The 12,977-nt window shown below is 38.1% G+C and overlaps 1 protein-coding gene across 16 annotated transcripts in view; it reads left to right on the top strand.

The window, feature by feature from the left end:
- The first annotated feature begins 1,196 nt into the window (after positions 1–1,196).
- Positions 1,197–12,977, top strand: part of LOC111266237 (uncharacterized) — a 28,509-nt gene continuing 16,728 nt past the window's right edge. For 6 of the 16 annotated variants that reach the window (XR_002683957.2, XR_002683961.2, XR_002683959.2 and 3 more), the window contains exons 1-3: positions 1,225–2,505; positions 6,393–6,452; positions 10,020–10,184. Coding sequence is in view for 5 of the 16 variants with exons in the window: in XM_022843554.2 (XP_022699289.1) it covers positions 2,170–2,505; positions 6,393–6,452; positions 10,020–10,184; positions 12,097–12,252 (717 nt within the window). In the remaining 11 variants the exon portion in view is untranslated. Of the gene's footprint in view, positions 2,506–6,392; positions 6,453–10,019; positions 10,185–12,096; positions 12,405–12,977 lie in introns of those variants that run through there. The other 10 variants (XR_015313362.1, XR_002683955.2, XR_015313365.1 and 7 more) reach the window with 6 other exon arrangements.

Below are 12,977 nucleotides of genomic sequence, written 5' to 3'. Positions count from 1 at the left end.
GGAGTGAATATTTTTTGTAAAGTATTTTTTCATAAACGCTATATTTAGGTGAAATGCGAAAATGAAATATGGGAAATAATGCTACTCTTGCATATTTGTTGATACGAGCATTGTCATACGTGTCTCAATAAGCTTTGTTGTTAATGAGCTAGTGAAATTTTCCTTGCTAATAAGTGTACAATAGCCAGTAGTGGATACTATTAACAGGAACCTCGAAGTTGTAGGAACCAACTAGGCTAGCTTTTTGCAACATGACACATTTTAGCAACATACTGTACTGACAAATATTTTATGCTGGACTCAATCGTAGATCCAACAAATCACAAAAAACTACATCGGTTACGAAGTTGTCTTTGGTCAGATAGAACCAGAGTCGCTGCTCGAATTATTTTTGTACGTAGGAAAAACAAATGATTTTTTAAGATCTGTAATATTGATGGAGCTACGCTGTTTGACGACAAGGGCTGAGGTCGCATAGCGGCTAGCTTGGAGAAAAGTACTTATGAAAGTATACCTGGAGCCAGGACGCATTTCTAATATCCAAGCCCTCCAAATATTTCGAGAGATTTTTTTATTTGATCTGCTGTTCAAACTATCGCTGGTCCTTATCAGAGCAAAAGTAAGCACCCTTAACATAGCATGATGGATTATATTTTGCAATGATATGGACATACTTTGTAAAGGTAGCCTTATTTTAGAACATTCGAATGAATTATTCGGCAACCCATAATATGCTAAAATTGCTTTGTCAGGACAAAATCCAGTGTTCTATCGCAAAGATTTTCATGCCCTCCGTTAACTTCCACATGGACCTAGCGTATTCATCAGGTATATACGAGCTGTACAATATTCGTTAAGCATAGAGTAATAATCTTTTTATCAGGTTAATTTGCTGAATTGAAGTGATTCGAATTGATCACATCACTATTAGTGCTTAATTTTACATGAATCTCCGGATGTCGGTTGAGAACAAATATCGGTGACCTACTTACTCTTTCCAGAACGTCAAACCGAAATCTAATCCTGACTGAAAGAGCTCACCAATTTTTTCTGTAGATTTTTGTTTAGATTTGTAACTACTACTTACTACTGTAAGTTCGCTACAACCAAACACTTAGAAGCTATCAACTTATATCGACAACGACTATGAGCAATGAAAACTGCGCTAAAAGGGAAAGGTCGACCGATAGGTTTGTAATCAGTGTTTCTTGGAAGGCGCACAATTCTATCAAGATCCGCTATTTTATCCATAGAAGTTGACGCTAACTTTTCGCTGTGGGCTAAGGCCTTCTTTCGTTTCACCCTGAAATTCTCGTGTATCTTAATGCGAGCATCATGAACAGTTCTCTCCTCTCCGCTCGTATCTCGGGCCGCTCGCTGTCACAGACAACATTCATTTATTATAAACCCTTAATTCTCGGTCCGCTTTTTCGCTGTTTCCTTTGTCTAATATTAAACTGCATAATCAAACTCGTTTTATGAAAAAGCTCTTGATATATCCTCTAGGCTTTTGAAAGGTCATTCTGTCGAAAGGCACCGACTATTCCTTTGGGAAGTCGGCGATGAACCGAAACAGACAGGGTCTGTCCTTTCTCAAACACAAAAATAGGCACAACAGAGTCAAACATCGGGTAAGCAGGACACCGCAGTGTGCAACGATCTTCTCTTTCAAGGGCCTAAAGAGACTAGCGCCACGACTGTAGTTGAATTTCACCGTTGCGGCCTCATCCCTAAAGTAGTCGAGAGAAGCCCGAGACGGCCATACTCTCTTGTATAATGCACCTACAGCATCGTTTTCCATCGAATTGCTGTATACCACTATTCTGCCTAAAGGACGGCTATACTTACTTGTAGTTTCGTGCAATGAGCTGTTGATCGCGACCTAACCGGCGATGCTTGCAGAGATACTCTGTAAAGCCCTAGCTTGTGCCTTTCTTGTCTGGCTTATCAACAAGCTCGCTGATTTGGGCATCTAATATAATAAAAATACTGTGTTCGCTTATATGAGCCATGTCAGCGATCGACAACTAAACTCAACTGACATATCTGAGAAAAGCATCATATCGTTTACCTGGAGTGGACTATAGTCGTATGTAGACCAAAGAAGTTTCCTGTTCATTCGGAATAGTCTGTGACTCAGTGTTGTAAGAATTTAATTTAGTTAGTGCAATGAGTTACCACAGCTATGGCTCGAGTCCGAGCTCGACTTTTCGTCGACAAGTTTTGCCCTCATTATCGTCCTCGCTGTACTTATCGACGCGCAGCCCACTTCTTTATCGACCCTCGACCTATTCGACGAATTACTCGTTACCGAGTTCAACGTACCGACGGTCGGTCTATAGTTCATCAGGAGCTCCTAACAGTAGAAGCCGCTATGAGGGCTCTTTGGAAGATCTCCCATCAGATAAAGATTCCGTTACCGCTAAAGTTGACAGCCCTTCAGCTTTGCGGAAAGGCAGTTCTACTCGAAGTTTTGGCAGTGTCACCACATGCGACGATATAGATGTAAGAGCCAACGACAGATCTAGAGCTTTAGGAAATTTAATACGTGTAGAAGTACATGTAGAAGGCGTGGGCAATACTGTATAAAAAAAAAATTATCTTATTTATGTATCTGAACTTCATTTGTATCGAGATTCGCGTGTATGGATTCAACGGATCATTACTGTACTATATTGATTTCATGATGTCGTCAAGAAAGCTCTGATAGTCTATGGCTAAGAACACGCATATTGGTTCAAAACCTTCCACACGGCACATTGACTGCAGAATTTGTGAAAGAAATTGTGGAATTTCTTGGCTGCTGTGTGTGTGTGATTTATTGTTATTTTCGTATTTGTTAAATTCTTTTAAACTTACTCAAACCGGACCTATACGTGCCTTTTGTACGTTGTATATATACCCATAACTTTCGCCGCCTTCATAGTTCTAAGAATTTCCGATTTTCAAGTTATCGACCGCTGGATTGAGTTGATTATATTACCTGTAGCAGGGAAAGATGGACATTTGTTCAAGCTCAGTGACGCCTAATTGGGGCATGTTGTATTGCAGAATTGTTGATTACATAAATCAAAGCAAGCATAACCTTGTCAAGGTTAGTAATACTTATCTTAGATATAAATATGGAGGTGGCCGGTAGTGGGCAAAAGGTGCGGGGGGATGAAGTACGCTATATAGGGAGGCGCGTGGTCTAGGAACTTTAGTCTTCAACGCTAAGTTAAATAATTATGGACAGGAATTCCTTCGCCAACGTACACTAATCTTTCTGATCCCGCTTAAATGAAAGACACATGGACTGAAAATTCGACGTAGCGTACTGGCCAGTTACTTCTACGTTCACTTGCTCTAAAGGTCGTATAGTTATCAATCATACGGCATACTTATTTAGCATTAATAGCAATGACTTGTATATCTATAAGCAACAAATATTCATTTAGCACTAATATTAGTGATTTCTTAAATCTTATATACTTATTCGGCATAATTAACAATGGTTCTCGGTGAACATCGTATCGCTCAACACCAATAACAACTACTTTCTTAAACATCCTACGCTTATATTAATCCAGTAAGAATCAACCCAATATTAAAGCTAGAGAAGAGATACGGAAGGTGGCTTCACTGTCCTTCGTAGCAGTGCTCTCTGCCAACGCAGGCGATGAAGTGGAGTGATAGTTAAATTGGAGCCTTGATGACAGGCAAAGTGCATCGCGGATGTGTCTCATGCACGTATCTTCTTCAAAGCAACTGTCATAGCAGTGATGCAGCAATGAAGTAGAGTGACAATAATACTAGTACGATAGTGTCGTCATAGTATCGTATGAATGCATTCCATGCTGACACACTAAACAAACGGTTAAGACGATTAGTTTGAAGCCACTTTCTAAAAGATACGTATATATATATTTGGAACAGAGTATTAGAAATAGTTTGTTTCTAAGGCTAAATAGTACACAAATTTTAATGCATTGGCCATGTTTTCCACAAAACCAGCGTTCAGCACAATTGTAGCTTCAATTCGGGACCTAAACAACTCATTGCGCATTTTCAAAATAATCCTCCTTTAGAGTATGTTTATAATAGTACGTGTCCAGCGAAATTAAGTTTTAGGCTAAAGGTCCCAAACTCACAATTGTTCAAAGTCGACAAGGTGCAGGAAGGCGCAAGGAACTTCTATTAGACGAAACTTTGGAAAGTGATATTTTCTTTATTAAAATACTCGATGAATTCAGATTTATCAGAAATGTTTTTAATGGAATCTTTTTAACCCTTATCTGGAACTTTTTGAGAACCATTCGGTTTATTCCAATTGAATTTGCTTGGATTTTTCAGAACTGGTCAATTTGGACCAGGGCAAATATTTAGTTATCGTCAATGGCTGAGAGTAGGCGACGAACCAGGACTTATAAACCTACATTATATCATCAAATAGGTACCATAAGTGGCACATTTGCTTTAGGTGATAATGTCTCGCTGATTCAGTTGCATCTACCCACTGGCGTAACCGTTTGCAGTTATCGCAATGGATCTACTTCTCATTATAAGTCATAATTCGGTGCAAGGATGGGTCACTGTTATAAGAAGACAAGAATAAATGTACACGTCTGTTTTTGATTTTCGCTTAAATCATGCAGCACCCCTTTTGTCCAATTCCTGTTCCTTATTAATTCGACCGAGATAAATGCGTAGGGAGTTTTTACATAGATCAAATCTAGCTGTTAATACTTTTATAGCTTTTAATTTTTTATTAGTTTTGCTTCATAAGTGGCAGTTTATCATGAGACTTACCTTCGAGTTCGAAATGTATTTTTCTAAACTCTTCGAACCAGCGGTTCGCCATGTCTCTAGTCATAGAACTTTCATCGAATACAAGCTTTATACGGCGAGATGTCTTCACCTCTGCAGTTCTAAGTGAAAACTATTCGATTTTTTTATTCTCCATGGCTCTCTACAATTTGCTCGCTAAAAATCCGAGTACCTATTCCTTAATGAACGGTCTCTAGTTTCAAAACATGCATTTCTAACACCAAAAAACGATGTCGTAAAATGTCGCATCGGTACAACCTTAAAGATATTTTCCACGTACTTCTTCATCAATAAGCTATACAGCTCCAGGCCCTCTAGGTATAATATTTAGCCTACTATTTATTATGATATCTTGCATATTACTGTATGCAGTATACAACAACGCTCGTCCATCACAGCAAAATGTTTGTGCTTAAGTTGTACTTAAGCCATACTAAAAGAGTTTTCGGTTTACTTAATGTTTCGATATGTAATTACCTGATGACATCGGTTATGCAAGGCCTGAGCTCAACATTCTTTCGTTCTTTTATGTGTGTGTATGTGTCTGTGTGTTTATGTGTGTGTGATTCTTAAAAGGACTAGTGTGAGTCAAAACCTGCGTGCATCTGCTTATAGGAAATCTTATTACGCACGTGTTTTCTAATCAGGCCACATTCACACTAATTTTCATGCTAAAGGCATTCCAAAATGCATGTAATTTTAAGTTACATTTTGCAAACAATATTAGTCGCAAAGCTTTCCGCAATAACTCAACCTTAATCTGTAGTGGTTTATCTAAGGGACGAGTGGCTGCGAACTGACCATTAGCAGTTCCCCCTTTCGACAAATCTTTAACACTATCTTTCGGTATTGCTTTGAAAACTGCCTGGAAAAATTTTGCTAGATTTACTAAAACGCTCAAATATAGATTACCTTTTGGAGACCATATTTCTCCAGTAGCGTAGATAACGATCAGCTTTCCCAGAAATAAGTTTTGCTTGCCTATAGCAAAAGCTGGTAAACACGATTTGATTTTACAAATGCGATTTGGACCTAGACCATTTGCCCCAACCTGCTTAGAGTATATGTCTTCCCTAGTTTCAAGCCTATAAGGACTGACAGACCCAAGATCTGTGTTGACGAGTTACTTCGCTGTTAATTAATATGTCTCAAATAAATGCTTTTACGCTTCGAGTTCGTAATTCCTCCCATAAGAGATTTTGCTAAGAGTAACGAAAATATGTAACACTAAGCTTGGCATTAAAATTTTTCAAGAGTCATTCTTTTAAGAGAAACCTTCTCTGCAAAAGACAATGGCAAGTCTTGTTCTACAGTTTCGCTACAAAAAGCTCTGAATTAACGTTAATAATCTAAACACTCAATAGTGCTGTACATTGAACTCTGCGCAGAGCACCCCCATCTCATTCTGATTCAAAAACGATCGCAAGCAATGTCATTCACAGTAATACTTCAGATCATATGTCGAAACCCAATATCCACACTGTTGAATTGTCAAAATTTTATTTGACTCACTCTCCATTAAAAACTTCCTTGACCTTTATCAAAATCCGCTCGCAGTTAATAATGATGCGTTCGCTGTATTTCAGAAACCTGAACGAGACGATCTATCAGGTGAAGATCTTACAACGGAAAATTATTACAAAAGGGTGAGTTTTTTTTTTCTAAATCTCTCTTCATACGCTCGTGCAACTTTTATCATCCTGTCTACACCACTGTTCCATACAGTGCCTTTTATGCTCTTCTATATAGCCGTTATATAGTCAACTTCTAAATTACTAACAAACCTAACTGGAATCACGAGGTGCTCAGGACTCCAGATCCGCGATCTTGAGGTACCGAATTCTATCCTTTTTGAATCGTTTGTGTTTCAGCAGCCCAGCTCGCACATACGTATATCCAGTATGAACGTCATTGCGCTCTCTACTCATCACATATATGATACGCATCGTGTCTCAGCCAATATTGCCCATTATGGAGGTATTGGTGCTAAGAGCACTCAGTTTTTACGGGAGAAATGCCATTACAACCGAATACTTCGATTCATCATCGCTTTCGGACGATACGCCTTAATTGTCCAACTCGCTAGACTATCATACGTTTACATCCTGCCATAAAATTAACTAATCCCCCAAAGCCTTTACTTCACACAACTCCGTCGACACATCTACCCGCTAAAATATATAATGTTTTATTCTCAACTAGAACATTCCGTCTTTTCTCACAAAAGCATTAGTCAGTGTATCGAAAGCTTTGAGCGAATACATGGTTAACCAATCCTGGAAAATAGACAGGGTCATATTGTGTGACGCGTATTAAGCTTGGCTAAAAGGAGTGCCTGTAACGTTAAAATCTTGGTTTGGATATCATATTATTGTTGATGAACTAAAAACGAAGGGAGATAGATCAGTAACTTTAATTTATACGAGGTGCTTACGGAATCGATTTTGCCATTTATCTCGAAAACGGTAGGACCCATGAGAAAATGTGAGAGCATAATTTGCGCTTAATATATGATCTGCATGTAATAGTTAACTCCTTCGATAAAAAAATAGGTGCCTTAAATATTTACACTAGCGTCTTTAAAGTCTACACAACTTGTTTTTTTTTTCTGCGGAAAGATCCTTGAGAGCCATTCCATTCAACCAAAATATCAAACAAACAGTTTGCAAAAAATCTTTTTCCTAGACTTATTATTCATGGACTGATTTGAGAGTTCTTTTTGCGTTGTTTAGCTAATACCTGGCTCTAATAATAGTGTATTTGACAGCTTTTTTCTATTCTTAATGAAAGAGGAATAACGGTACGTATTAGGATGTTGATTCTATATTTATTGTAGTTTCTGAAAGTTAATTGAAAAATTATTAAAAATTTAGATATTCAACAATCGTTTTTTAGCAAAACGAGAAGATGTTTTTTAGAAAGTTTTCATGATAAAACTTTCAGATAAACGTATTTCTAAGTAACTATTAATTAGAAAAAAGCAGTCTAAATCGCTGAGAAATTTTTGTTTAACAAAATAATTGTGATATATATGTAATGGAACGGGTTTCTGACTCCCATTCGATAGAGAATAAAATGATACCACAAACGAACGACTGACAATTCACAAGCAGCAGCAGATGGGCCTTGAGTTTGCAGACAAATGATATCTCAAACCTCTTTCATTCTCGACAAACATTCGCAAAATAATAGTTAAATAGCGAGTATTTACTTTACGTTTAAAGAATTGACTTTCTCTAACCTGCAATAAAATAACAATTGAAGTTAATTACTTTTAAAAGCACACAGTATTTCCAGCTTTCATCAGCGCATTCGCCATAACTAATGAGATTAAACAACTACACAAGCGTATGAAATACCTGGAGAGATATGGATCACTGTGAACGTCAGAAAAGTTTATAAGAAATTAGGGTTATCAGACCGAAAATAAATATAGTCAGCAATCTGACTTGACATTATTATACCCAATTTTAACCCAATACGGTTCATCCGATAGAACTTGACGTGTCGCGATTAGAGCATACCATTTATTGGAAATGTACGCAGGAACCTTATTCAAGCACGGAAAAAACAAGCCGCAAGCAGCACATACCCAGATAAAAGGTTCTCTCAATGAAATTACTTCCGGCTCAATGCGATACACACAATTAAACCGACAAAATGGCACGGTGCTATGAGTTGAGTTCTATTCTAATAAGGTACTTAGCGGCTTATTAATACAATTCGCGAAATAACAATATGACATCATGCAGCACCAAAGGTTTATATAGTGCCGTTTCGTTTAGTCCTAAACTTTTCAATTCTCAATCTCTCTCAGAGAAAATGAGCTCCACGACCTGCTAGATTGTGAAGTTAATGACGCTCGTCATCTGCTAAGGGGCTAATGACGATAAACATCCAACGTTTCCTGAAAGCTTAAAAAAGAAGGAATACATGGGAGAATGGGTTCCGCCTCGTGTCTAATGTTTTGTAAAGAAATGTTAGGGGCCGTCCGTGGATACCACTTTGGTAGACTAAACCCTGAAATTTACTTGATCCCCACGCGTAATATGTGCGTTTGATGGTCCCGGAAGGATCTCATTTACTTACCAATCTTTGAAAGAAAAGACGGTTAAGAGAGATTTTGCATATGGCGCAAATACGTCGACTAATGAAGCTATCGAACCGGAAATGTCCAATAAACAGGGTCATCGTACTGCACGGCAATGCACAGCCATATGAAGTCGTACAAGGACAAGTTCGTGTCAATTTCGGCAAACCTCTTATTTTAGGTTAAGTTAGGTTCCCAAGCCCTCATCTCTCTGAGATGCAGCCAGTGAAAGCAGTCGGTCTTGAGAATCTCAAGTACGAGTATCAGCTGATGTTTACGACAGGTTACCGCCTAGTATCGAGTATCTTGGTCGCGATCCACCTGCTTTTGTTGATTGCAATTATCACGACCACTTCTGTTGCTTTGAAAAGACTATCGCAAAAGAGAAACTTTTTCGAACCTGACTTCGGCATTAGAACTGGTCCCAGACCTATGATGGCTAAGGCTTGAAATCTATATGACCAGATCGTGGGTAGAATAAATGGCGTCAACTAAATTTCTCCGTCCTTTGATTTTATCAGGGTTTTTTTTTAACATAATATCGAAAGAAGAAAAGCTTACGTTGTTTCTGCATCAGACTGGGTGGCGAAGGGCAAAGGGAATAGGGGGGACGGTTTGCTTGTGATGTTCTCTTGTTTTAGGATAGCTGTCACGTGGACATCTACCCTAGTCAGGATGTGCGAAACTAATTTTTATTGAAAGTCAGTTATTCGCTGATTATAGATAGAAATCGAGCGAGTTCGAAACATTTGTGGCCTGTATTTTTTGTGAGAATTTTCAAGTCTATCTTTCCTTATCGCGATACTTTCTCTTTGTTGATTTTTAGAAGGCGCTACTGATAGGACTGTAGAGCTGAAATTTTAAAACAATGTTGATGACAAGTCATTTTCCTAGCTTATTCTCCCTCTAGTCTCCCTTTTCATATATTGCTAAACTAATAAACTACGTTGTCTGTTTGTATTGAACAGGACTATGCGCTTGGAACTAATAGAAATAATATCAATACACTGGAATAGCACGCATGTAAATTAATTTAGAAAAATCGAGCGGAACAGTTTAGAAAAACGGCTGAAGTAAACTACTACAGGCATAGCAAAAATTGTTTTGCTTCCAAATTTCTCAGCTCTACGAAGAGGCGACGTCCCAGCGCGAATCTGAGGAAGCGGCCTTAGTTGCCGAACTGAAAGAACAGATCGATCTACGGCAGAAACTGATCTATGCGATCAACAACCTTCAGGCCCTACAACATGATTTGAACGATACCAGCGAGATGTGCATATTATTGGAGGTATGTGTCATTTAGATTATTTGCGTTTGAATTTTTTATGAGTCACCTTACTAACGAGTTCGTAAGTAGAGGATCGCATTGAGTTGCATGTGTCTAACTGAATTAGAATTGGACACCGTCCGATTCCAGGCCCATGACGCCATCGCTTCCTCTATTCCGCCGGACATTATTACTCTTATTAATTATTTATATATAGCTATGAAACCCGCTGATAGTTAATCGGCTTATGATAAAAAGCTAAGTGATGCTAAGTGCCGTTAGATTAGAAAGATAACTATACGACAAGTCGCGTAGTTTTTGGAAAACCACAAAGCGCGTTGGATTTAGGCTTACTATGCGCTGGGTGAATGAGATCTGCGTAACGGAGCAGTGAGACATACACAAAACGCAGTGATTTGTTTAGCGAAATAGAATAGCTGCATCAATGAAATGGCTTTACGAAAGTATTCCAACAAGAAAATTCAGAGAACACCAAGGGGACGACGAAGTGAGTACACGATATGGAACCCAACGCGTAAAGGACCCGTAAGAAAACCAAATCTGATGTCTAATGGCTAAACATGTACACACCGAATTAATATCTCACCTACGGAGCATGCTAAAGACTTTAACAACTGGTAAAAGTCCAGCCAGTGACGTTACCATTTGACCTTCGTTCAAATTGTATTGGGGGTACAATAATTTACAACGAATTGGCTCCATGTAACTGCATACCAATTGACGAAATTCTGATATTAAAACATCTGTGCGTTGTCAAGTGGTCACATTCGAGATCTGCTTTGATTTCTAATGTTTGCACGCAAATTGCGCTGTCTTCTATCGTGGCACATTGCAGCTAAAAGCTTGGGTAGCTACGATCTTTGAGAACTGTGGGTAATTCGCAGAAACAAAGTGATATACATCTACGTTAGTGCTTTACATTAATTGCCATTGCATGATAAGCTAACCTAGAAATTTCATCAAAGATTCTGTATCCTCATATCTGATACTGAAACGGTCATATCAGATTATAATGTCAATGACAAATAATGCGGACTTAATATTAATAAATAAAATACTATTATAATCATGTTATTTACTTGGTGATGCTTGATCTAAGAGAAACGGCGATCTTGTATTTTTGGGGACTTCCGTATAAAGTCGATAATAGAATGCCGAGTACACGAATCGTTTGTTTTTTCTTGCTTCTTTTTTTTTCTTAAAGGAGCTCCTTAGATCGATGTTTTATGCGATTCAATGCAATTCCTACCGCACTGAACTGACAGTCGGGATAGGCCATTCCCTGTGTCATGGCATTGCATTCATTAGCAGTGGACTTAGGCTGAATGTTAAATCTTTCTATGTAGACCATGCTCTTCACTCCCTAGATTACGTGACGACATTTTACAAAACCCTGACTTATATAATTTAGAGGCTATTGTTTCACTAGCTTAAACGCACGCATAGGCTTCTCCAACGGTCTGTTATTTTACTCATTTTTATATAGCATAGTCCAAATAAATGCCATTAGCTACCGATTTGCCTTTTTGCCTGTGAACGTGCCATCATATGTTGTTTTTCAATCTTCGAATTATTTATTGCGTTTTAGTGTTTGGGTTGCCCCAATCAATTTTGCCCAAATGCGAATATTCTCTTACTATTACCGTAACCGAAGGTATATGAATAGTTATTTTTTTAATGACCGATAGGCAAGGGTCAAGCAAAAATAAGCTGTAAATGTCCGGCGACCTACCTCAGCCTGAGTACTGCTTGAAAACGAAGTTGCGTACATTTTTATTACGGTATCGAACAGCTATTGTTGGAACGGCAATCTAACTTCAAACATCTTAAAGTGCGTTCTGTTTATTGACATTGTTGTCTTTTAAATACAATATCATTCGACAGAATAACAATATTAGTTGTTTATCATCAGCTGCTCACCGTAAAGAGTCGCTTAGCGCATCGTCTGCTATTAGTTACCCCTGTCTGGCCCCGTCAAAGAAATCTGTGCGCACTCCCAGCCAGGGGAAGGCTACCCAGCCTTAAGGCGATGTTTCCTCATTGGCCTTCAGCGATGGTTGACATCTAACTTGACTGAAATAAATATCGGGAAATCACAGTCCGCTACGACATGCTTTTTTGGTGTAAAATGAGAAATTTTAGATAATTAATAATTCCTCTTTCAATGAATAAATCGCAATGCAACTCATAATTAGCAGCTATTGGCTTTCTGGTGGAATAAGTTTGTGTTTTCATTTCTATCAAACGTTTTCCAAATTTTAGAGTCATCTTTCTCAAACTGCATCTGTTTAGCAATTCAGTAATATTGAATCGCAATATTATTGTTATACAAGGTATTCTTTTATTTTCTTACAAGGTATAGTCTATTGAAATCCAATGCTATCTTTTCCTATAAAAACTGACAAACGTTGGCCTTTTTTCACCAAAAAAAAAGCTGTTCTTGGCCAGTGATAAAATAGAATGTGTAGCGAGAATCTACGTACGAACAGATCTCACGAACTATAATCGGTTAGGTAAGATCTCTCGGAACTCAAATCAGTCTGTATCAAATATTTTTTTTGCGCATACCGGCTTCAATTTTTTTCAAAGCATCTTTGTGAACCTGAATCAGCTCTTTTCATATTAACTTGTAGAGTATATGAGCGATAAGTCAGAATAAGGTTATATATATAGTCCTCTAGTATTTGCAAAAAATACTATAAAAAAAAATAAGATTTGCTTTCATTTTTCATCCCGCTTGGCATTGCCAAATTCACTTCTAATTGCTAAGCTAGAACATTTCATTGTCAACAG

This window comes from Varroa jacobsoni, unplaced genomic scaffold (assembly GCF_002532875.2).
Source record: "Varroa jacobsoni isolate VJ856 unplaced genomic scaffold, vjacob_1.0 scaffold_1066, whole genome shotgun sequence".
In the NCBI taxonomy this organism is placed as follows: Eukaryota; Metazoa; Arthropoda; class Arachnida; order Mesostigmata; family Varroidae; genus Varroa; species Varroa jacobsoni.
The sequence above is the reverse complement of the archived record's forward strand: the minus strand, read 5'-3'. Positions and strand labels throughout refer to the sequence as shown.